General features: G+C 34.5%; 1 protein-coding gene across 1 annotated transcript; it reads left to right on the top strand.

Annotated features, from left to right (window-relative positions):
* Positions 1-394: 394 nt before the first annotated feature.
* On the top strand, positions 395-3,941 carry LOC123548105 (uncharacterized). Its single transcript, XM_045335340.2, has 2 exons — positions 395-1,757; positions 2,823-3,941. Exon 1 carries the CDS (start codon positions 860-862, stop codon positions 1,721-1,723), a length of 864 nt encoding a protein of 287 aa, XP_045191275.2. The 5' UTR covers positions 395-859; the 3' UTR covers positions 1,724-1,757; positions 2,823-3,941.
* The last annotated feature ends 23,029 nt before the right edge of the window (positions 3,942-26,970 follow it).

Raw genomic sequence — 26,970 nt, 5'->3', positions numbered from 1 at the left:
AGCTCATTCTTATGTAAAGTCTAGTGATCAAACGAATATCAACATATGCATGTCGACCTCTGTGGTTTTGTCTGTAATAAAGAATGGATTTTACTGGTTTGAACCTAACAGTTTTGTCAAAAAAATTGGATGTATCGGCATAGGGTGAAAGTGTCTCGCTCCATATAAGATATAAAACAGTATAAAAGACTTCTTTTTCATTCCCTTTAAATCGTTGTGAACCACGACAAACGGTATGATACGCTTATTGTTATTTTTTTTTTTTTTTTTTTTTTTTGTCAAATTTGAATATTCTTTTTCCGTTTTACAGGAGATGAAAATGAAAAATTTCGCGCAAATTGATCAAAAACTAATAAAATTAATGAAATTAATGTCTTCTTAAAGTGTCATCATACTGTACTGAGTGAAAATGTAAGACACTGAGTAAAAAATGTAAGATATGGTTTTCATGAGTGAAAGATATTTTGATCTTATTTGTGCAACAAGCACTTTTTATTTCATGTTTTGACTAAATTTACCCAATTTGTAGTTTCTTACCAGTGAAAAGTATAAAGTATTTTTTCACTTTCTCATTCACATGTTTTGGTACAGGTTAACAACCCACTGTTATAACACTAAAATAATGCTAAAATACTGCTGTTAAAGTAAGAATAAGGAATACAAAATCTTAATATTTAGTATTACGTAAATAATACGGTCGTATGTGATAACCGTTTCTAACGGTTATTTTGACTCTTGTGCTTTAGAAATTTTATGCATGGGCATCATTACTATAACAAAGCATTGTTACATTGTCTTATTTTATTTTTGTAAATATTGATTAAATATTGATCTTTTTCACTATTCCAGGTAATCAGCCATGAAAGTTAAATTACTCCTTGTCATCCTAATTGATGCAGTCACCTCACATTACTATTATTACCATGGTGACGACCGCGGTAGACCAAGGCAACATTACAGAGCTTTTATTTATGCCCGACCTTATCACACAGCGGGAGTGCTACCATATTTGGAGGATTCATATGATTCAGGCCTTCCAGGATATATAGGTGTTCGATTAGGGAGTTACCGTAGAATTGATGATAGATACCTTGGCCGTTACAGATATGAATACCCATATGAAACAAGCGGCTATCGTGGTATTGAAGCAGACAGGTATACTGATATTGCATCCGACAGATACCATCACTTTGATAGTAACAATTACCTTGGTTATGATAGATACCATGAATTAGGAACTGCCAGACGCTATGATTTCTGGGATTATACTGATCGTTATGGACAAGACAGAACACCTCATTATTATAGGGGTTCTGGTTTTCGAAATAGAGGATACTTGGGTCATGGTGACAGTGCATACAATGGTTCAGGACACAGAAGATACATTGATTATGACAACAATGCAAACAACCGTTTAAGAAATAGCAGATACCATGGTTATACAAACGATGTAAATAATAACATAAGAGACGTAGGTTACGGGTCTTACAATCCTGCATTTTCACGCGATGGCAGCAGCCGTAATGATATCTTGGAAAACATCATTAGTCGCAAGCAAGATAGCGCAAAAAACCTCCTTAATGTCAGAGAGAACCTTGCAGACAGGGCCCGTAGTACAAGACAAGACGCGGCAGAAATCCGCCGCAATGTGAGACAAAAAATCCGAGGTACAAACAGAAATAAAAGGGAAAACCGAATGGAAAAGAGATTTACTCCAGTGTGACACTAAAGTGCGAAGTATTAGCATGATAATAAAGGTTTGTAGTATGTATGCAGAAGAGTGCCTCTTTCTGCTTTTTAACGTCAACTTCAATACTATTTTCAGTATTATCTATGCAAAGCTGATCCTCTCTCTATCCTTTTGATACATGTAGCTGATTTATATGTAATAACGATTTTGGCACTTTCACGTTGCTTTTTGTATACAATCATGTATGTACTCTTCCGTAGAAACAACTAATTTATTACCCATTCAGCTTTTGCCATTATCGTATGAACAGAGCTTGACAAAGTTTTTGCTCTCGGACAATATTATTGCCATGAATTTAAAACTAGCAGATCTACACACAAACGAAAACAGATCTGAAAACTTTCTTGTCCATGTTTATAATAAGACATTTGTCAAGTTCAAGACTATCAACGATATTTTACTTATGTGCAATTTCCTGCAGATAATTTTAACTCGTAAGAATGATTATGTACAAAACATAGCTCCGAGTTGATTATTTCTAAAACTCTGACATATAAAAAGAGAAAATTTTCACATGTTCGCACGTGTGAGGGTTCCCATTTATGTATTCCAGCCATTGATAATTAGCAGGGCGTGGGTATTTCCTGGGACTGCGTGACAAGGCATCCGGGCGAGTAATACGAAAGTAGTAAATTATCGTCCTAATTCGCAAATCATCGTCTTTCCAGTAAGTTTCATAAGACTACTGAGATTTTAATGATTAATTTGATGTAATGAAACGCGTATACATACAGGCAAAATAGAAAACAAAACTCATATGAGCCGTGCCATGGGAAAACCAACATAGTGAGTATGCGACCAGCATGGATCCAGACCAGCCTGCGCATCCGCGCAGTCTGGTCAGGATCCATGCTGTTCGCTAATAGTTTCTCCAATTCCAATAGGCTTTAAAAGCGAACAGCATGGAGCCTGACCAGACTGCGCGGATGCGCAGGCTGGTCTGGATCCATGCTGGTCGCATACCCACTATGTTGGTTTTCCCATGGCACGGCTCAGATTATGAATACTGTTTAACTTCGCACACTTTCCGTTTTATTAAATGTGTTTATGTGTGTATCTTCTTTTTTTTCAGATCAGTCACACGCCAACTTCAAAACTCTTATTACCTCGAAACGATGAGGCTTATCGGAGTCATCCGGATGATTGATATTACATGTCAGATATGATTGCAATAAAAGACAGTTGTCAAGATATATTGCGTTTCTAGATACAAACTAGACTGGATTCAGTTTAGCAAAGTGAAATGATCACTTGCAATAGAAGCACGGTGTATTAGGTGTGATTAAATTTGTCAAATATCAATTTGAAACTGCGACAGCTGGTCATTTCAACGTCTGCTATAGTACTGTTGACTCGAGCAATAGCAAGCCGTGATTACTGGCAACTTTTGTATCTTTCGTTCACCATGCTTTTAAACAACATGAGAATTCATATCTTTTTTATTTGAAACATGTCTTATGCATCTATCTTAACTGGGCTATAGCACGTACCGTTTTGCAAATTAAAAAAAAAAACGTGATCTTGAAAGCATATACCTTATTGCATTGAGAAAATTTGAATTTATATTATGACATGAAGTTGATGACTATGTACACTCTGAATAATAATATTCTTACAGTTAATGTCTGAATGTGTTTCACGAAGTACCTCTTTATCACAGGCTATTCAAGTGTAAAAACTGTTTATGCTATCCATGTGTGTCTTCTCAAACACTTGTTTCGTGTAACGGTTACAATTGCTTGCTACTCAAAATACTAAAAGTAACAGAAAAACAAACCAGCAACTAATAACAATACCAAAAGTAACAATTCAGATACTTGGAAAATGTTAACCAGCCGTAAAATCCAATTATAATATACAAGAATAGTCAAGCCCTGTCCTGGTTAAATTTAAATCCAATCTGTAATAATTCCAAATTCCTCACTAAATTCAAACTGTATTTAGAATATCCAAAGAATATAAATCCTCTCTTCGAATATAAATCGTGGGATTAATGCAGTTAATGCAGGAAGGGGACAAGTGCCTTCTTTATTCATATACAGATGTCTCGTTTCTGTATTAACCCTACGATATTTTACAATCCACAATGTTAATGTATATCCATCAAATTTTAGATGTCCAAACCGGGTAATATTTTGCAATTAAGAAATACAGTAAAGGTTTTAAATAAGATATGAGCCGTGCCATGAGAAAATCAACATAGTGGGTTTGCGACCAGCATGGATCCAGACCAGCCTGCGCATCCGCGCAGTCTGGTCAGGATCCATGCTGTTCGCTATCAAAGCCTATTGGAATTAGAGAAACTGTTAGCGAACAGCATGGATCCTGACCAGACTGCGCGGATGCGCAGGCTGGTCTGGATCCATGCTGGTCGCAAACCCACTATGTTGGTTTTTTCATGGCGCGGCTCATATTACTTTAGGTTCTGCCCTGTCCTCAGACAGCTTCATATTTAAAGCATCATGGAAGGTTCCAGCACTTTCAAGTATCACCAAGAATAAAAAGAAGATTCTAGAAAAATCCAAAATAGCCCAGATTTTAAAAACAATGTTCACTGAACCTTCTAGAAAACCATAGATTATACATAACATATTGACATAATGATATCTCAAGATTCGGGCAGGCTTTATAGTAACAATGAGTATCAATATAAAAAGGTGAACATAATGGGGAATGGCATATACATAACACACCTTTTTCCAAAGCCAGAGTCACATACATGAACACTGAAAAAAAAACTTAAGCGTGTTTTTTGTTTCTTTTTCATCTGAAGACATATGCATACATTGTGTATATAAAAATGAATGGTCAAGGAATAGTACCATACCTTATGACAAAACCATTACTGGTTTTAATGTTGGTTTTTCTTCAGTAAGTCAGCTTCAGCTGTATCTTAGGACCGAATTTTAATGAATTTGATATACTGAAGTATGCTGCATAGTAAAACATAAACACTAGCTCTTGTGCAGTTGTCGAGTATCAATAAGGCTAGACAGTAACACCCAGAGTATTTCATTTTCAAACATCAGATACTAACTGAGACGGCAAAATTCTTTTTGCGTATTTAAATACCACAGACAATTTTACTGCGATCAGCAGGCGTGTTATGCTTTCAGATACTGGTGACAGCAAACCATCCAGGAGGTTAATATGAATAAATCATTTAAAACACTGCACAATTTAATGATTTCACAGCGGCTCAGAAAAGCTTACTAGGATATCATTTGAAATGAAGGAAGTTTTTTTTTTATAGAATTTAGATTATGAACACAGATTGGTCCCGACTGAGAGTGATTTCTGTCGAGCTTGTCGATTTCTTGGTAGCATGTGACTCCCTTAAGAGGCTGATGTCATCCTTAAAACAGGTCAGAAGTATACTGCTGATCTATCGTTTACACTTGGACATTTTTGGCACCGTTTTACAAAATAATGTTAGTATTGTCAATACTTAGCATTAAGTTCCAAAATTTATTCTACATTACCTCTTAGTCAAAATAAAGTATCTAATTCTGCCTGTAATGTAAGATCTATAACAGCAAAATAAGAGTAACCGTTCTGTTAGAGCTTTAATAATCAAATGAGCCGCGCCATGAGAAAACCAACATAGTGCGTTTGCGACCACCATGGATCCAGACCAGCCTGCGCATCCGCGCAGTCTGGTCAGGATCCATGCTGTTCACTAACGGTTTCTCTAATTGCAATAGGCTTTGAAAGCGAACAGCATGGATACTGATCCGCGCAGTCTGGTCTGGATCCATGCTGGTCGCAAACGCACTATGTTGGTTTTCTCATGGCGCGGCTCAAATATCTTTATATAATTGGATGGTGACTTGTAACTCAACCATTTACCTAAATGCGTTAAATATCAAATCCTGGGTATGTCTTTAGACCTAGTTATGTGATCGTAAAGTCATGATAACATATGAATGATTCTTTCCGAGTTTTTTTTTTTTTTTGTGCTAGAAGGTATGCATGATATATGCAGCTGGAAAAATCGAACGATTTTAGAAGAGCAATATTATTCTGCTAAAGGGCGGGTGCATATATCGATGCAAAGTTAATAATCATTTTATTACATGTATATACGTATATCCACATATTAATATCATATAAATAGCTTCAATTTTTACAATAAGCTGATAAAAGTTTTCAGAACTGACGTTCATAAAAAATTAACGCAACGGCAAACATAAAAATGCCGTCACGCACCCTAAATGAAATACAGACGTAAATATAGAAAAATATTGGTGTTTCCAGTTCCATTTTAAGTGAACTGAGAATATGAAAAAGTTTGTAATAAAAAATGATATAGCCATTTGATTTTTGCTGTAAGTGCTGTCTACCAAGTCCTCCTAAGCATTTTCTAATTTAATTATGAACACCTTAGTTATAGTCGCTGTTACAATATATCTTTTCAGGAATATTATAACCAATACAGCGCAAAATTTTGAAGAAAAAAAACGTTCTATAGATTTTTCGCAAATTCTGTTAATCTTCTAATGTTGTAAGTTATCTCTGCAGAACAAGTAGCTTGGATCCAATTTTTATTTTTATATAGCCTTTAAAATGGCCTTTTAGCCTTTAAGAACTAAATGTAAATGAGTTTCTCACTTATTATATTAAGCACGGCCAAAGTAGAAAATTTAAGGGGCTGAACAAGGGATATTCTTGCACACCGGACTGGCGTTTCCGGTGATTTTACCCATGCCGGGAAAACCCATCTTGAACCCCCATGCCTGCTGACTCTTGTGCTGTTAAACACTAGCGATTATCAGAATAATGGTCTTGAAACTCAGTCATTTCGGATGAACAACTACGTCAGTCTGAATTTAAGCACAACCTCGTGTATGCAATGCATTTTATTCCATATACCGAAACTTAGTGGTCAATTTCGCATATGGGTCATGATGGCATTCCCTGTTTGATATTTTTCTTTGTTTTTCATGATCAATCAATAATTAGGTCACTAAATAAAACAATAAAAATCCTGCTAACACTACAAAGGCAATATTATTTCTCCAACATTCAAATACAAATACAAATACATGGCATTTATATAGCGCAAAAATGATAAAATATTCTATTGCGCTTTACAATTACATAACACACATTTAACATATATACATACAAGATATGAACAGGATTCTAGAACTTAGATTTAAAGATTTGGACATATATAAATACTATTTTACACCACTTCTGAATATTTTGTATTTTAACAAGACTAAACTCATTGTTCATAAAACTGCCTAAATAAATGTGTTTTCAGTTTTGATCTAAAGCTGGCTTCAGACTGAATGTTTTTCAGATGGCTAGGCAGATCGTTCCACCATTTGGGACCAACGACTGCCATAGATCTGTCTGCTAGTTTTGTTCGCCGTCTAGGGATGTTAAAGTTAGTGTCACTTTGTGAGCGAAGTCTGTATCGTTGTCGAGTAGGTACAAACATTTCCCTCAGATATACTGGAGCTGTACCATTGATGACACGGAAGACTATTAATAAAACTTTGAACATGACTCTAGCCTTAACTGGAAGCCAGTGTAATTCTTTCAGAAGTTCGGTACTTGGTTTTTCATAGGAAGCATTCTTGACTACTCTAGCGGCATTATTTTGGACTCGCTGTAGTTTATTGATTTGGTAGGCTGGAATTTCTGTAAATAAACTGTTGCAGAAGTCAATGTGAGAATGAACCAATCCATGCACTAATGATTCAGTTGACTTCTGTGTGAGATGTTTCCGTATAGCCCTAAGGTTTCGTAACTGTACATGAGCTATCTGACACTTTTTCTGAATGTGATGGTCAAAGTTGAGTGTTTTGGTCATAGTTACACCTAGGTCTCTGACGTGATCGACGCATTTTACGTCACACCCACCAACGTTTACACTTGTGATGTCCAATTTCGCTAACTGTTGTCTTGTTCCATACATAATAATTTCAGTTTTAGACTGATTCATTTTCAGTTTGAAGGTTGTCATCCATTTTATGATTTCATTTAGACAACTGTCGAGTTGTTGAAGAATAGTTGTCTCATTTTGAGAATTTCCCGCTTGAATTTTTAACGCAATCTTGTGGTCGTCCGCGTATCAATAGAGATCAGCTGGATATTTCTGCACCACTCGGTTAAGAGCCGATATATACAGGGTAAAGATCACAGGTCCGGCACAAGAACCCTGCGGGACACCAAACCTTAGTGGCTCCGTGTCAGATGCTGACAGTTCGACTAAAACTTTCATTGTTCTGTTCGTGAGATAAGATTCTATCCATTTCAAGGGAGTGCTATGTATACCAAAGTCATCTTGAAGGATTTGAATCAGTATCGGGATATCGATGGTATCGAACGCTGCACTCAAGTCGATCATGACCACGATTGTTATTTGATTTTCATCTATGGTTTCCAAAAGATCATTATACATTTTGACCATTGCTGTTTCAACCCCATGATAAGTTCAATAGGCACTTTGGTAAGCTGGGAGGAGATTGTTAGCTTCAATATGCTTGTTGATTTGATTTAGTGCAGCTTTTTCAAGAATTTTGGAGAGGAATGTTAAATTTGACACTGGGCGATCGTTTTGCAGTTCAAGCGGGAGACCTTTCTTCTTCAACAAAGGTTTTATCACAGCACTTTTCCATTCATCAGGGAACACACCAGATAGCAGTGATCGATTTACATGAGTTTCATGAAACCCCATCAGATTGTCTGTTTGCCTAAGGTCGAAAACAAAGACACAAGTATCGTTAGGGGCCTCCGTGGCCGAGTGGTTAAGGTCGCTGACTTCAGATCACTAGCCCCTCACCGAAAGTGGGGTCGAGCCCCACTCGGGGCGTTGAATTCTTCATGCGAGGACGCCATCCAGCTTTTTGGCTTCAGGAAGGCCGGTGTTTCTATCCAGGTTTACGCCCGTGATGAAATAATGCACGGAGGGGCCTTCCTCCACCATCAAAGCTGGAAAGTCGCCATATGAACTGAACTGTGTCGGTGCGACGTTAATCCCAAAACAAAACAGTATCGTTATATCATCTCCTGTCCTATCAGTACTACGTACACTACTTTGTTTTGTGCGGAGTTTCCTTTTGTTGCATCTTTATTTTCATATAATATACGATATGCAAGAAAAAAAAAGATATATATAAATATACGATATGCAAGAAAAACTATCAGTCATGTGTTTATGAATAGGATAGAAATATCCGTCCCTCGGCCACCTGTGCATGGGCGGTAACTCGGCAAGCCTCGTTACTGCCCAGTGCGCAGTCGCCCTCGGGGCGGATATTTCTATCCGATTTGTAAACGCATGACAGATATTATTAATCGGTGTTGCAATTGGGTGTCTTCTTTTAATAAAACATTATACAGATTTACCAAAATACAGATGAAAAAGATGTCGTGAACACGAATCCTAGGAAAATATGATTAACATTCGCATAAAAGTCAGGTTTTTATTATTTATTTCAGATTAATATAGGGCCTTTTTTATAATAAACACGCTTCCGGATTCTTTACAAATGCAGCTACATAAGGTGCTTATACGTCCTCTATCGATACAAACACGGAGCGATCTTTCCAGATGTACAGAACGAGGGAGAGTCGCAAGAACGGAGCGGATTTTTATCTTTTTGATTCATACTGGTTCGACTAAATTAGCCGATTTTTCGGAACGTTTTGCGAAAACAACAACCTGGTGCTAAACGTACACAGATAATGCAAAGCCACCAGCCACCTTTCTTCCGAGAACCAGTGCTGGCCTCTACACTTTTATACATCTTGTCGCACAATTTTTCTTCACATTTTAAAACAAGTCCGAGTTAAGATTAGGAAAAAATGTTGTATATTTCCGCAGTTTATGACAACAATAGTCCCGCTGAAGAAGTTTATTGGCAGTATACTGAAAACTTTCATTGAAGTGTTCAACACGACTACAAAATCTAGCAAATAATACAAGCTGAGAAGAGCGAGATGTTGTAGACTGAAGGGAAATTCTTTGTATTATATTTTTCAGTAAGAAAGTTTTGTTTCTTAGTTTTTGTTCTGTTTTAGGAAGAGCAGTGAAATCTGTACAGCAATACTGATAAGATGTCATTGTTAATTCCCTTGTCTAATTGTCTAACTGGTAAACATTTGTCATACCCATCACACATGTAAAGAGACTAGTAATTTCTCACCTCTGTCGCTATCTCTTGCCTCTGGTCATATTCAGTTTTTGTCTTATCCATACAGTTTTCTCTGTTTCAAAAACTTGTAAAGTGACTCTTTTCACTCTTACCCGCCAAATCGTAAGTGAAACTAAAAATAAAATTTAATGATAAGAAAGTAAAGACGTTATACGGAAAGACTGAAAATAAAAGACAAGTGTTACTACATTACAAAGGATATAAAAGAACAACCTGGTAACCATTGCGATACTAAAGAACTTAATATACAAAATGACTGAGTATAATCGACAAGTGCTACTTAATTAGAAAAGATATAAAAGTACAATCTAATAAAACTCTATACTGTTTTTCCTCTTCATGTAACTTTGAAAATCGGGCAAGTATATTTAATATGCATTTGATCTACTAAATCTTTTATTTGATATATTACACACGAAGAAATGCATCGAAGACAAAAAATAGGTCGCATATATTTTATCAAATGTAACTGCACCCATATTCGGAACAATGTCTTTATTCTAATAATACGTATCTTTGCCATGTCAGTATAAAACTATTTCTGTGTCACATGATGTTCCTGTTTTGGTAATTGCCCTCTAATTAGGCCGATTGTACTTATATGTTGAGATGAAAATTGCTGTTTGATAATAATTTGATATAATTTGTGAATTATTAGAAGCAACCTTAAGGCGGTATATAAATGTAGCTTTTTAGAATGCGGTAAGAATTAGGATTATGAAGTAATTTTGTGCATAACACTGTACAAGTCATTTGTTTTAAATACAGTCTGTTTAAATGAGGAAGTTATCATTGCACCCCCAAACTACATTCGATCAATCCAAGAAGGCAATATAGATAATTAAGTACCTACTGGAACGAATGTTTTGTGTACTCCAAATAACCAAACAAAGAGCATTGCTTCTTGATTTAGCCAGACTGATCTAGTACCAGCGAAAGTCTTATAGTTTTGAGATGAAGTTAACAATAAGATGTTAATACATTGTGTGTAGCAACATAGTGTGAGGTGCACTTCCAATTACAAAACAACAAAGTGTTTATCAATGAAAAGCTAGTGGCAGCAAATAATTTAAAAAAAGGACAAGTTGACATCAATACAGTGTGTTTAACATTTATTGATTCCATAACAAGAAAGCAGTGTTTAATAACTCTTAAGTTTTTAGCAAAAATCAACATAACAATATCATAACATGTTTGAAGACTTAAACAATATGAAGCTAGCACCAACAAAGTTTAATGGTAAAGTTAGATAAAAATACAAAAAGTAATTATCAACAAAAAGCTTTGTCCTCTAAGTTTTGACCTTCAACTAAGAGATAGCTGTCCGTGTTGGCATGGCTATAACTACAACAAACAGCTATAAAACCCCAGAGTTACACGCAACTATTGTCACATACACATATTCATGTGAACAGTACGTGGAAGTATAACGAGTTGCGCATATATAAATGTCAAATTCGCCGGGCGTTGTTTACAAGCCTAAGTCACATATAGTAAGATTCAAAACGACATTAAAGACAATGATCATTGACCAGTGAATATAGTATTTCTATAAACAAAATTTGAGGATGCTTTTTATAAATGTCGCCATTTCTTTGGTCGCTTGCTGTCTACCTACTTCGCAATCTATTCAAAGGGAGCCTCTGTGGCCGTGTTTTTAAGGTCACTGACTTAACACCATTTGGTCCTCACTGATGTAGGTTCAGGCCTTACTTGGGACGTAGAATTCTTCATGTGAGGAAGCAACCCAACTGGCTTATAGAAAGTCGGTGGCTCTATCCTGGGGTCCGCCCGTGATGAAATAATGTCCGGATGGGCAAATAGGGTATTCCCCTACAATGAAAAGCCGGAAAGTCGCCATTTGACAACTAACTGTGTCGATGTGACCTTAAACCCAACAAAAAAATTATAAACATACAATAGAAATATGTATAACATTTACCCAAATGTCACAAAACGTAAAAGAGAAATATAAAAAAAAAATGTCCTTAAAATAAAAAGTGGCAATTTTATTGTAGCGGTTTTAAGCGTTTGAAGTGAAAACAAGTCATAATTCACATTTCTTTTCAGTCTCAATGAACATAGGTATTTTATAACATTTGTAAAATGAACCCGGTTTTCTATTTTTATTAAATATCACCATGCCTTTAAATATTGTTCAAAGTTTTTGTAATACAGGTATATGATATTTTGGATCTCTTAGAGTGACCTTGACATTTTTGTTAGTCGTGTGAACATTTAAAGTGACATTTCTTTTGCTATACTTAATGCTTATGAACATATATCATAAGTATATTCATTTAAACGTGACCGGTCTACCAAATAAAAAATAAACATAAATTTATCAACCTGTCATCTTGTTATGATGAATGTTTGTACCAAATTACTTGAGTACCAACCATACACTAAAACATAATTCAAACGCAAAGACCAGAAACAACACTCAGTCCAATGGAGGTCTTCTTTAGCCGCTATGTGAGACTTATTCTGTATTTTGCATATATTTGTAATGTACTTGTTGTTGAATTTTTGAAGCGACCTGTCTACAATATTTTTCCGTTACAACTTCTTTTTGTTGTGGGCCTACTTTGCGATGCATGGCTCTATGGCTGTGTTTGGGGTGGTCTGTGCTTCCGGGAAATCTACCCTTACCTTTTATCTTTTAAGAGTGCCGCTGTAGCAGTTGATAACATCTTTAAGTCAAAGAATGCAAGTAACCTTTTAATGATAGACTTGGTGAAATTAATTCTTGTCATGAGAGGTAATGGAATTTATTTTATGCTAACTAATGAAATACTGTATTCTATCAGTTAAATATTTTTATATCTCATCACTCACACTGTGAAAATATAAAACTCTATATTTTCACATTGTGAAAGATATAGCTCCGCCCCCTCATACATAGTGTATGATTTTTAAATTATTTGCTTAAAACGGGATGAAAATTGTAGTCGCACTTTGTTCTTTATAGTATATTTCTCGACCCAAACTTCTTTACTTAATGAGAACTTCATAACGTTATGCAGCAAAAAATAAAATAAAATGGAACTTTATGTTGTGTGCGTCTTTCTTACGTCACAACACGTCTGAAGTCATGTCTGTTTCCCGCGCTGAGATTAAAAATTGTTGCAAAATGCACATCTCAACGTAATTGAGCATAAAATAAAAAGAAAATTTGTTTGTTTTTCGTGAATATTGAATATATCTCACCTCGAAGTAAGACAATGTTCACACTTTCACTCGCGCTACGCGCTCGTGAAAATATTGGAATTTTTCTCACTTCTCAGTGAGATAAAGTATTCCATATTCACTCAAAACAAACAAATATCCTCTATATACACTACACTTACTACATTAACGAATGGACAAGTAAAATCTGTGATACAAGGCTTTTCAAGGAATTAATTAAATTTCAGTATTATTTATACCTGATAAAGTTAAATTTATTAAATTATTTCTTTGTTTCGGAGAAAAATTGAAATATCATTCTTGAGTGAACACAGGGTGCAATATTTTCACAAGTGACATAATCATGAGGGAAAATGTAAGATATGGTGTTTATGAATGAAAGATATATTGATCCTACATGCAAAACAAACAAATTTTCTTTTTATTTCATGTTTTAACTAATTTTACCCGTTTTATAGTTTCTTACCAGTGAAATGTTTCACTGTGAAAATATCAGATATATTTCCCTTTGATAGTTCGGTAATTCACGGAAAAACATGTTATAAATATTTATATCTCTACATTCCTTTAGATAAGTGTGTTGTGTTGTAAGAAAGATATTTAAGTAAACAAGATATGTATCAATAAAAAGAATTTTACAACATTGTGAGGATTTTTGTATAATCTGAAGCCGATTTTCTGTTACAAGAGATCTTCAAAATGGCGGTTAGCGGAGAGAATTTGTGCTACAATGTATGTGCCAATATCTATTTGTTATTAGCATAGGACATTTCATGTGTACGTACTGAACCCTAAACATTTCCTTATAAATTATCTGAAGGTCTACATATACTGGTCACAAGACATTTCATTACATCTGAAAAATATATAAGAGAACGAAACGGTCAGTTGCAGAAATACTGGAAGGCTTAACGAGGTAATTTCACGCAAAGAATGCATTCCATTTTACCTGACAAACAATACGTTATATCTGACTATACATCCAAGACATTTCTTTATTATCTGAAAACTGTATTGAACCCAAAAAAAAATTTCGTTAAATCTAAAAGAAACTTTATGTAGTTGTAGTTTGTTAAGTTTTATGGCACTACATTAAATAAAGGGTTTAATTAAAAAATGTTAAAGGGTCTTTGTGCATTACTAGTTTTCCAAGTTGCTTTAAGAAACCGTTATGTATTAACCTTCAACCTGCTGGCGGCAAGTAATTCTGCCTTTGCGACCAGTGCAGACCAAGATCAGCCTGCACATCCGGTGTACCAGTGAAAGAACAACTACTTGTACTGTAAATCTATAGGTCGCGAGTTATATTAGGTGGGCCGATGGTCTAGTGGTAACACGCTTGACTATCAAACCAGAGGTCCAAGGTTCGAATCCCGGTCCAGGCACTGGAAATTTCTGAGATGCTCTTGAGTGTCTCCCACCTAACTTAGAGGCCTGTACCGGTTCTTCCCAGGAAAGACGGCTTCGCGTGTATCAGTGCTATACACCGGACACGTTAAAGAACCTGACTGTCTATTCGCAAAGAGCAAGGCTAAGTTAGCCGGAGAAGTCTGTATCTAAAAAGGATTTCTCTCTATCTGTTCTGGGGGCTTTATCTCACTCTGTCCCTCTGGTCAGATCGCCCTGTGTCTGTACTAGTAGAGGATGAATTTCGCGCCCTGTGTGGCTGCGTTTGCTGTATGTAAAACGCCTTTGAACGTGTTTATCATGAAAAGGGCGCTATATAAATCTGGTATAATAATAATAATGATAATAATATATATCCCGAGGCGCGGTGCATGACTGTCATAACAAAATTTAAAACGTGTTATTTTCCCTTCATAATGAATATGAATTGAAACATCCATAGAAATTAACATATGTCAATTTGACGTTGTAAGTTTGACACTTTAGTTTGACATATATGACCTAAATGAGGTCTGTTTGCATAATTTATATAGCATTGATCTGAACAGAATTCTTTTTATCAAGGACAAGTGTACTACAAGTTAAAGCATAGCAAAAGTTCCTTCTAGGGAATATCAATATAAATATAAAATGATCATCTTGTATTTTGGTTGCAATGTCTGTTTTATACTGTCAAAAAATTTCAAGTAAGTATTTATGCTAGTTATTTAACATAAATTGTTAAATCCAACAACAAATTAAATCTGTTACCACTTTCAGTAGAGTAGATACGGCAATAAGACATTGACCCGGTTAATCAATAACGATTCGATGCGTGAATTTGTTGCGCATAATTAGAGGGTCGCAATGGGTTTTGTTTTCATATATTAACTATGCATTTCAAGGTATAGTAGTCGCAACTTGACCGCGATGGTTGATCTTAGTCTGATTATTCATATCGATTATTTCATTATAGAAATCAAGGGTGCTTATGGTAGCCGTGTATATTTATATTGAATTAGTTTGTATACATTGCAGTATCAAAGTATATATACTTACATTTGATCAGTTAAAACTTTCCAATACACTAATTTATATTTACATAAATTTATATTTCCTTTTTCTCGTGCAGCTCGTGTTTTACGTACACTCCTTTTCAATAATAGGTTGTGCCTCATTATGTATTATAATGCAAAGGTCAACCATCGGGGTCAAGTTGCGTCCACTATAACGATAATATTTAGTTGTTTACGTTTAAATTTGCTGATAAATGTCTATCTGGTCGACTGAATGTATGTTATGTTCCTCAAGAATGGAGGAAATAACATCCTCGGGTTTAGTAATATGTAATCCACCGAACGCGTTCAGTCAGAGAGTCGCCTCAATTAGGAAAGAATAGTCTAACGTCAGAGGTTATTTCTAAGGTCACGGAGTTTTATTGGCCAGCTTGTAATGACAACAGCTTTCGGTATCAATAGCTCAGTCAAGTGTGACTTATTGAACTATAATATTCCTTCTCAAGAGAAGGAATAATTTCCGGTCTGTTGTCTGACAACTGTCACACACTGGTAAATGTAGACAAGCGAAGCCATGCAAAAGCCATTACACTTTTAAGGAGGTAGTATACCTTGTTACTAGGGTAGATTCAAATTACACATCATATAATATACATGCCTTCAACCTTTGTAAACAGACAAACTGTATTAACCTTTTGCAACCAGTATAGATCATAATCAGCCTGCACATCCGTGCAGTCTGATCATGATCTGCACTGTTTACTATTCAGTCAGTATACAGTTACAGATTAAGTCAGCTACTCTTACAACCCGACCACAAAGGCGGTCAGTCAATCTAGAAAATACTGTATTCTATTTGTAAGTTGAACGTCAATACTTTGACATTCAATCAAGGTTGTCTATGTCAAATGTTAACATTAAGGTATCCAATCCACAAAGAAGCAAATTCTGTACAACAGTGCTATTAGGATAATTCAAATATTGATGCCTGGTAAACGCCTATAATTTTGGTATCCGATCCACAAATAAGAAATTCTATATATCAGTGCTATTAGAATATATCAAATATTGATGCCTGCCCTGTAAACATGAAGTCATTGGGCCAACGACGGAAAACCGTCAAAGGATAATCGTTGTTGGGCCACTGTTGGCCCAACAATGATTAATAAGTATTGTAAATACAGCTGTTGGGCCAACGTTGAACCAACATTAAATTTCAGTCAAAGATATCTCTGCATTGGCCCGATATTGATTTTCAGGGAAAGACTTATACAGAGAAAACATCGTTGGCCCAACGTTGGGCCAACGTTGGTCCATTAGAAGTAATGATATAATAATTTTACAGGTCACTGTTTTATCACAAACCCCCACAGGTATACACAGGTTGTGTAGCTGTAACATGCAATATTTAATTAATTATTAAACACTTTCCTGCACCAATTCGTAATCAGTTAAATTTGTGCTAATTGAACTAAAAACTTATCTGCAGCCGTAATGATATTTTGAACTACAGATCAGCTCACGCGGAAAACCCACTTTCCGTTTTTCCTCGAAGGAAAAATCTTGCCTAGCGAGGAATGTCTCCGAGTACTGCCCAATTCTGACTCGGAGTACCGACTGTTATAGTTTTATTACTTTAACGGAATTTCGTCGAGTCACTCCGAGAAATTACTTGACGGAACTCCGAGTCGAAAATATACAGGTAACACTTTAATGATTTCCGGTATTTTATGGCCACTCCGCGCGACTCCGAGTCTGTAATAAACAATAAATCGGTCATTTCGAGCGCCGCGAGATGATTTGACGAAACTTCGAGGCAGTATTTCCTTACTTGGACGGATTGTTTTTACATAATTAGCTTGTTTTTTATTTGAATGTATGAAACTGTTTTGAATTTTGATATTGAAATAGTTTCTGAACGTGAGAATAAGGTTAAGAAGTATATTTATTTATAATAAACTAAATTATTAATCATACGAAATTAAAAAAACTTTGAAATCATCGCCGTTAAAGGAAAGTGAAATAATTTCTGACTTTTCGAATTAAATTTAGGAAAAAAGTGTAATTATTTATAATTTATGAACTAAATTAAAAATAATTTATAACTATATAAATTTTAGAATAACACCCGCTAAAAGTAAATTGTTTAGAATGATATTGAAATACATGCGAATTAGATTTAGAAGTAAATTTATGTAGAACGGAATAAATTATTAATCATATATAATTAAACAAATTTCCAAATGAGCGCCGTTAAAGGAAACTGCTTTGTTGAATGATGATATAGAAATAATTTCTGACTTTGCGAATAGAAATAAGGTCATAAAAATGCACTAAATTATGAATACTTTATAACTAGACAAACTTTAAAATTACGCCCGCTAGAAAAGTAAATTGTTAAGTATTAAGAAATATATAAAACTAAACAGAATTTGTTAAATATAATATTGAAATAGTTTCTGACAGTGCAAATTAAATTTAGAAATAAATTGATGTAAAATGGACTAAATTAGAAACTGCATGATACTAGATAAACGTTAAGATAAAGGCCGTGAAAGAAAAGTGACTTTTATTAATTAATGAAAATTATAGGAGAAATGATTAATTTTCATCATGAAAGTGATCTTTCTTTTATTCAATTGGAAGGAATTATAAATAGGATAAAAATACTACTACCGTATCCATTCAAAAAGTATAAAAATATCATAAGTAAACAGACACATTTGGTTTATTTTAAAGTAAGATAAAAATACTTCATTATTATTTTTAATTACAATTCAGTATTATTTTTATTTACAAATATTGTGTTATTTCGAGTATCACTATGCAAAATATAATCACCCTGCTCCGAGTAATCTGAAATCTGTCCTCGAAGTTACTCGAAGGCTCATTTAAATTTGTATAGGTAATTAATTATTCGTCTCGGAGTCACCCGAAGGAATTCCGTCAAGTGACTCGGAAACAAAAGAAACCAATATACAAATGTAGGTGTGTATTCCGCTAATTGGATTTCATCTCGAGTCACTCCGAGGATTTCCTTCGAGTGACTTCGCATAAATCCTCGGAGTCAGATAGCGAAATTCCTTGACGGAAAATGGCTGACTCGAAGAAACTTCGAGTCGGAGCCTTGGTACTCGTTTTGGCCATCCTCCGAGGATCGAGTAGAATGGGTTTTCCGCGTGAGCTGATCTGTATTTCAAAACTACTACCTTGAAAAAATTGTGAAAAAGGTATTGAAAAAAAAACCCTTACTAACTCTGTAACAAATATCTAACTTTATACAATCATAAAATGTTTACAATAAATCTGTTGAATATTCCAGAACATGAACTCTCGTTAACCTGAGTTATGTAAGAAATCCCAGAAAATGTGGTTAATTTTACTCTCTAGGTCAGATTTCTAGCTTTATAGACATGTGAAGTAAAGGAAACTATTATACATGTGATAGGTCTAGATTTAACAAAAACCCGGTCTTCCAGCTATAAACTGTAAGTAGAAGTGTTTTTTTTTATTTTGTTTATGGAATCTTATACAGAATTTCTTTTTATATCCTGTATGCATGTTATATCCATATGACTTGAACATATGTTAAATACTTATATTTAAAGCTGGCGGATGGCACTTGTATTGAGTATTAAATTCTGTAAATAAAATAACTCATTTTCTTGTTAATTCTAACATATTTTTCTCGGTTAAATACAGACACAAATTAATTTCATACATTTTACGCAAGTTTATGTCCAGCTGTTTATGTGCATTTCTTTAGTTATTGTTATCAATTTGACGTAGATGGTTTAATCAACATTATGATTTTTGTTTTTACAGGGTGCTGTCCAAGGGAGTAATAATGGAGTGCCTAGCACTGTGGTGCACAGGAAAAAATAAAAATATAAAAAGCTGCAACTTCAGTGAGAAAAGAAAACAAACAAACAGAACTTGGATACATAATGAGTTAATATACAGACAGTAATTCACTTTAGTAGGATTTAATTAGTGACTGAAATAAGAAAAATATTTAGATTTATAAAAGACTGGAATCAATATTTTACATGTTGTAGTGTTGAAATATTCTGTTATATTTCTTCAGGAAAATTGCAAACAAACTTTAAATAAATGTTAGATTTCTTTTTGTTAAATGTTAACAAAATCACAACTATTTGAAAATAAAACATGTATTAAACAATGCTAGTTTTAGTCTTTTTTTCAATTTCGTAATCGTTGGGATAGCGTTGGCATCCATCTTTGACCAACAAAGAAACAGAGTTGGCCCAACGTTGGACCAACCGTGATAGACGAAAAAATGCTGTTGGCCCAATGGAGGGCCAACGATGAGTGTAGGATATCAGTTGTTGGCCCAATGGAGGGCCAACGATGAGTGTAGGATATCAGTTGTTGGCCCAATGGAGGGCCAACGATGAGTGTAGGATACCAGTCGTTGAGCCAACGGTGTACCAACCGTTGGGCCAACGTTGCGCCAATTAGCAAAATGGCGTTGGGCCAATGTCGGAAATCTTCGTTGGGCCAACGAAGAGTCTGCCGTTGGCCCAACGTTGGGCCAACGCATGTCTGCTATCTGGGTGGTAATCTCCTATAACTTTGGTATCATTTGAAAGTGTATTGTCTATTGAAAAAGAAAATTTAAATTACCTTACAAAAATAACTTAGTTTTAGTGATTTTTCAGCAGGAATTCAGTTATTACAGTGTAAGACTTATCATTCCGCAGTCAAACAAATATGGCTGTAGGGATGCGTGCATATTATTTATGGTCATCGTATTTACTTATTCAGCAGACACATCTCTTTCAAAAGATACCAAAAAACATGGAGTCACCAGGCATCAAAATGTTACCTCTTTGTGGATCGGATATTTTAAAATTAATGTTTTATGAAAAAACATAGAACAATCGAAGAACAAACCAGATACATGATGCAGAGACACAAAAGAGCACAAAACAGTATATGGTTATATTAATTTTAAATTTCAATCACTTTGCATTACTTACAACAACTGTTGAACTTCGATAGTAAGTGACTATTGTATACTGTAGTTCCTTCTTCATATTTAACAAATTTTTCCCTTAGGCATTCGCAAAGGTATATTAAGCAGACATTTTATTCCTTCAATTATGTCTAAATTAAAGAATTTATTTACAGGCACAATATTGTAGACCAACATGCTACTAATTGCAGATCTTTCCAAAGACAGTTACTGTAATTACTGAATGTGATTGTAAGTAAAATAAAAAAACAGTATTAACAGTCAAAGCATATTAGTGATTCCTATAAAAATATTCTGATTAAGGAAATCATGTATATCCGAGTACAATAAAAAATAAACAGACAACTGACTGAATATATCTCCCGATCGGGGGTTAAATTCAGCATATTTTTCAGTTTTTGTGCTTCTATCTTTGAAATGTTATATTGTTTTATAAACATTGTACATATATACAATGACACACAGTTGTCGATTTTTGCATGAAAATCGTTATTTCTTGCCCGGGAAAAATCGCAGATGATATAAACAAAAAATAAATATTTGGTTAGCAACGGATTTTCGTATAAGAAGTTTTTGCTTCTGTCTTATTTATAGAAAAATAGGCCTCACTAGCAAGTTTGCTTTACATAGATAATTTTTCAGAATTCGTGAGTGTCATTGGTTCGAACCCCACACTGGGAAAGTATTTTTCCCAATTCTGGGACACTATTTCTTTTTGAAACTGATCATACTATCTAAAGTTTCAATCACAAAAATGTATGTATAGTATAACATTTCAAAAGTAGGAGCATTAAAACTGAAATAAATGGCTGAATTTACCGCGATACAAAGTATGTTAGTATTTTCTGCCAGCTGCAGACGTACACTCTTTCAAAACAGAATACCTGTAGTATCGAATGTTCGTGTAAAAATCATTCTGATCAATGATGCGTAAAATGAAAGCTGTCACAGGTTTTTCAAATACATTTGATACAGTTGTTGTTGTTTTAATCCAGACCTTTATGTCCTAAGAATTTTCATGATTATGATATAACTGATTCACAGAAAAAGAGTATTATTTCAATCCTATATATACCAGTAAAGCATATGTATGCACTGTTTTATCAAGAAGGTTTTTTTTTTTTTTTAAAAAAAATCTGATAACTTTTAAACCGTAGTAAAATGTTATTAATGGGGAAATCAAACTGCTGTGACACATAAAGATGTATATATCGTACATATTATATAGAATGTAAATAAAGAAAAGTATATAGTATACCTAATTTCAAGATTGTAATATTGGAAAATATTGTACTTTAAAGGGTCTAAACACAAGTATGCACTGTCAATACCAATATGAATGTACTTGCACCCATAATAAATGTTAGTGTATGAGCGAAAAGGGAAAAGTCTTATTTTGTGTATATCATTTACATGAATGAAGTATAAAATCATCTTATATGTAACAATGAATAATGTCGTTATGTATTTGAAAGCTTTCTATTTTAAAAACAATTAACCACAATTTTGTCACGGCTCTGGCAGTAAAGTGCCTCTGTTTTCAGGTTCCCATTATTAGCGATTGTATATGTTTAATAAGTTATAAAGATATCGGCATTCATTCAATGCATTACATGTTGCATTTCTGACACTTTGGGAACTTATCTGCAGATTGTTATTGTTTCGATTTCATCGTCACTGTCAGTTCAGTTACCAATCTTCTTTGCTCTTCTTTCCCAAAAGTGCTACCGCAGTGATATATCATTGAATGAACAGAACTGATAGGAGAGATCGCCGTGACGTCACGCGTTAACATCTGTTTATCTGGTGGTTGGCAAAACAAATGATTTTAACACCGTTTGCGTATTGAATCAGAATTTTTAATTTTTAATAACTTTTTTGCTCATTTATGGATTTTCAAAATTCAAAAAGATTTGAAATACTAACAATCTTCATATTTTTGTATCCAAATATCTTTTTTCAATGAATAAACGTTTTAAATGACATATAATTTTAAAAGCGGCGTAGTGATTTTCACAACCTTTAGAAAAACAGTGTAAGTTAAGCGTTCATAATTAATCCATTTTATTTCGAAATAACAATTAAAAGTAATCAATAAATTGCTTGTTTTATAACCTTTCCATTGATCAAAAAATTATTTATGTAATTTGTGTTTTAAGAAAGTTTAGACCGTTAGAAAAACATCACTGTTTACAAAAAACATGGACGGTCGGCTTCTGCCCACCCGATCACTGTCTGATCAGTTCTAAAAATAGAATTTGTATGCAAACACGATCTCTCCTATAAGCATTTTTCACTAAATCATTGATGACGACTTTATTATTTATATCGTTGTCGTCGCGGATCTATTTTAGAGCTAATGGGGTCTATGAGAAAAAAAACATTTATTAAGCATGTGTTCGACATTAAAGCACATATATACAATGAATCTGGACTGTTCTTTCTATAGGTTTGAAAAATATTAGTCCGTATGCATAGCCTGATAACATTACCACATACAAAGACAAATTTTCCTTAAAAACGTCACTGAGTTTTAAACAACTACAGCAACCGTTTGTAAAAAAAAATAAATCATTTATCTGTATTAATAGCTGTTTTTCCGGTAAGGATTTATTTGTATGTAAAATCTAAAAAAAAAAGATCTATCGGTAAAAGGAAATCATACAAAGATACAAAATGCATTTGAATTAAAAGCTCGCGGAAACTCAGAAGTTTGCGCTTTTGTAACGTCTTCAAGTAGGCTTCTGTTATGGAGAACCAGCGATTTCTGCCTTCCTGTTCCAGTCATATTTCTATTTACATGTATTTATTTTTCAAGACATATACAGTTTGACTTAGTTAAGTAATAGGTGCATTTCTTTGTTGAAAATTCGCAACAAGGACGTAACGCCAAGCACGCACCAAACCGTCGATAATTGTGAAAAAATATTGTGCGGTATAGGTTCCTAACTGTATACGGACTGTTTATGCTATGTTATCCTAAGCAGTCCCAATACAATGTCGCACTAATATTACAATAAATAAAATCTGGAAAGTAGATCCCTCGGAAGCACCGAGAACAGGCAAACAGTGAAAATTGCAGACTCGGTTTGATTGAGTCAGTTCATGAGCAGTAATGGAAAATGCAACACTGCCCACGCCCCCTAGCACCGGCTTAAGCTGTATTCAATCTTCAAATCTAAATGAGTTGAAATCAATGATCCCGAAGGACCAGAAAATATAACAACACTGAGATGATATGTTCATATGACAGCATGCTGTTAAAGCTTTTCTGAAACTTTGTTTTGAATTTCCATGTAGTATCTCTCCCACCTAGCGATTGATAAACATGTAACCTCCAATTATGATTGGAGTAATGTGGGGAAAATCTGTCTGCCTCTGAAATAGTTGTCAAATACATGAATATTGTATGACACCAGAAAACGTTTTTATTTTTTCTTATGTTTACCGTCAGACAGACACAGCTATATATCCTATGGCAACTTTTCAGCTTGTAATGGTAGAGGAAGTTCCCATGTGCCTCTCCGTGCATTATTTTATCAATGGTTGGTATCTTGGCCGACCTGTTTGGCTTCCTGACATTTTATGCACCTTGTCACAAAACAAAATTTAAAATTAGAAAAAGAAACTCTCCAATATATACCTTGAAAGCTGACATTTAAATGAAATGACTTATCACCAAGTTTGAAGTTAAGTTTCAATGTTCTTTACAAGCACAAAGACAAATACCTGGTAGGATTATTATTTGTGTCATTGATTGATCTCTAGTACTATATCTACTTCAGTTGTCATAAAAAAGGAAAGAGATGTTACATCAAGACAGCATTTATATAAGATGTGATGTACTGCACTGACTTAATGTTGTGTATTTTTATGGGTTATTAGGCTTGTACAAATGTATCGAAATATGCACGAGTTCTACAGCGGAAATATTCCACGACCTTAGGAGCGCAATATTATTTTTAAGCTGAACCTGTCTACTAGTGTCTAAACAAAATGATGGTTTTAGAGCAAGTTTATTTTCCTTACCGCGTTTTTGATTATAACATTTGATCTCCTCTCCCACTTTAATGTTCTCTAGTTTTCGTCGTCATTACTCTGACAAATGGAGAAAAAGGGCACAGCAAGAAATCAGGTCATTGAATACTAATCGAAATGAAATCTACTCCCGGGCGGAACAAAAGAGCACGAACTGACTATTAGAAGTGACGTCATCCGTTTTGACTTCATGAAATATGACGTCGTACACAACTTGAGATCATCATAGGTCTATTTGCAAATGTTTTTCAAGTAAATTTTGAGGGTTTTTTTATTAGGAATAAAACATTAGATCGGTCTCGCTTTTAGAACATAATTTGATAGTGTAAAGAACTTATATAAGATACAGCGCACAAAAACAGTTTAAATTGTATAGTGTCAAAGAGGACTAAAATGTATGGTTTCACATATCATTTAAATCGAAATGAAAATATGAGTAATGGAATGAAAATTTTTATACCGGCTGTAATCACAGAGGAACTGCAATATAAAGTGTTCGGACACTATTGGCCTCCTCTTATAATCATGCAAGAGCGAAGCCAGTGCCATAACTACGCTTAGCAAATTGAAAAACAGTAAGCGTATCTATAAAAAATATCCGACGAAAAATGTTAGATGAAAAAGATCAGACATCATTTTTCTTCTCTCCGAGAGGAGAAGTGTTGCGCAATTTTGCAGTACATGAAACTTCATTTTCGAACGAACAGTTAAAACTTGTTTCCTCTCCCTTATAGTGTCAATAAGTTTTGTATGTAAAAGTCAAAAACGATGAATTGCCATTTATACAGAACATTATACATCTGTATCTTCTCTGACAAACGCTTTTTCTTGATGTAACATCATTGTATGCATTGCGGGTCGAGGTTGCGGAAGGGGGTTTTACTCTGCCTGCTGGCGGTTTTTGTAGGAATCTCCTCCAAGAAAATTTCAGAAGTTAAGGCAAAATATAGGGACTTCAGGTATACCTAACTCACAATTAGAATATTTATACAGATTGTAAATGTGCGTTTAATGCAGAAACAAATATTTTATAGTTGTTACGGGCACAAAACATTCATTATCTGGCGGATATTTCCGGAATAAAATTTAGCATATTTATCTATTTATGCTAACTGTCTTCCCAACAATGATAACATGTAACTTCATTCTAATATCATAAAATATCAATTTTTATTGAAGTACAATTTCAAATTTCGATGTAAAAATATTAAAAAGAAACTGCTAAAAAGCTGAAAGTTCCGGTATGATAATCAGCAAAGAGTAATTTGCGACAGTAAATATGTCGTGCTGTTGCAAGTTCCTGATGAATACTGTTTTTAATTTGCATCCATGGACTAAGTATCCAGTTGCACCGTTCAGTTTTCTTCCAATGGTTACACGTTCTGGATAGGATATAGTTTTGTTTCATATATCCAAAGTAACATAAACGGCAGAAATACTCTTTTTCAGCTAGAAAACAATGGACATGAGATCGCTAGAAAACGATGGACATGAGATCGCTAGAAAACGATGGACATGAGATCGAACAACTACATCAACAGTTCACGTTTTACTTTTTTAAACCTTTTTTTATGGTGCCACAATTTTTCGCATAAGTATTGCTATGCTAACAATTTAACAATTCCACCAACACTTACCTGTAACTATAAGGGTCTTTTGAGCTCGGTTAAAATCGCTGGTGCCAAATGACTCCCGCACGAGTATGGGTTTTAACGGAAGGATGCCACCAAACTTGAAAATAAATGGTTTTAGCCAGGTTCTCGCCAAAGCCTATTATGTAGACCTAAAGAGTACTTCTGAGACATCATTAAGAAGCTTTGAAGTATTGCAGTTTCAGTTTCATTAATCATCACTTTCTACTCAACTCTCTAAATGCTTCGGATTTTACTTGCACCTTTTCATAGACATTTGGTCACCTGAGTTACCTTCATTGTCAAAACTGTTTGTCACTTAAAGTAAGATTAGATAGTTGTATTACTTACTTTTTCGTGTTTTTGTTAGACATATCTGTGCGACAGCTATGGGGAAGCCTTGCACAATTTGAAGTCAAGATAATACAACATCGTTGCGTAATATAAGTGAAAATCTTAATATGTTCAGACATATACGATTTTCAAAATAATAAATAATAATTATTTATATTATATAATCAACATCGACTAACATGACCGTTCTAGTGATCTAATGTTTGTTCTGCAATGAATGTTCACTTTAATGCAATGCATACAATTGTAGGGTGTAGCAGATCATGCTAAATGCAAAGAAGATAAACACTATGCACAGAAAAGTGTGGTCTGACTATAGTACAAGTTTAACCCTTATTATGCTGGACACGACTGATTCTGCCTTTGCGACCAGTGCAGGTCATAATCAGCCTGCACATCCGTGCAGTCTGGTCATGACCTGCACTGTTCGCATTCA

Source organism: Mercenaria mercenaria, chromosome 9 (assembly GCF_021730395.1).
Source record: "Mercenaria mercenaria strain notata chromosome 9, MADL_Memer_1, whole genome shotgun sequence".
Lineage (NCBI taxonomy): Eukaryota > Metazoa > Mollusca > Bivalvia > Venerida > Veneridae > Mercenaria > Mercenaria mercenaria.
The sequence above is the reverse complement of the archived record's forward strand: the minus strand, read 5'-3'. Positions and strand labels throughout refer to the sequence as shown.

Excerpts from the sequence above, each read along its gene's own strand:
- LOC123548105 (XM_045335340.2), top strand. The coding sequence starts at position 860 with ATGAAAGTTAAATTACTCCTTGTCATCCTAATTGATGCAGTCACCTCA.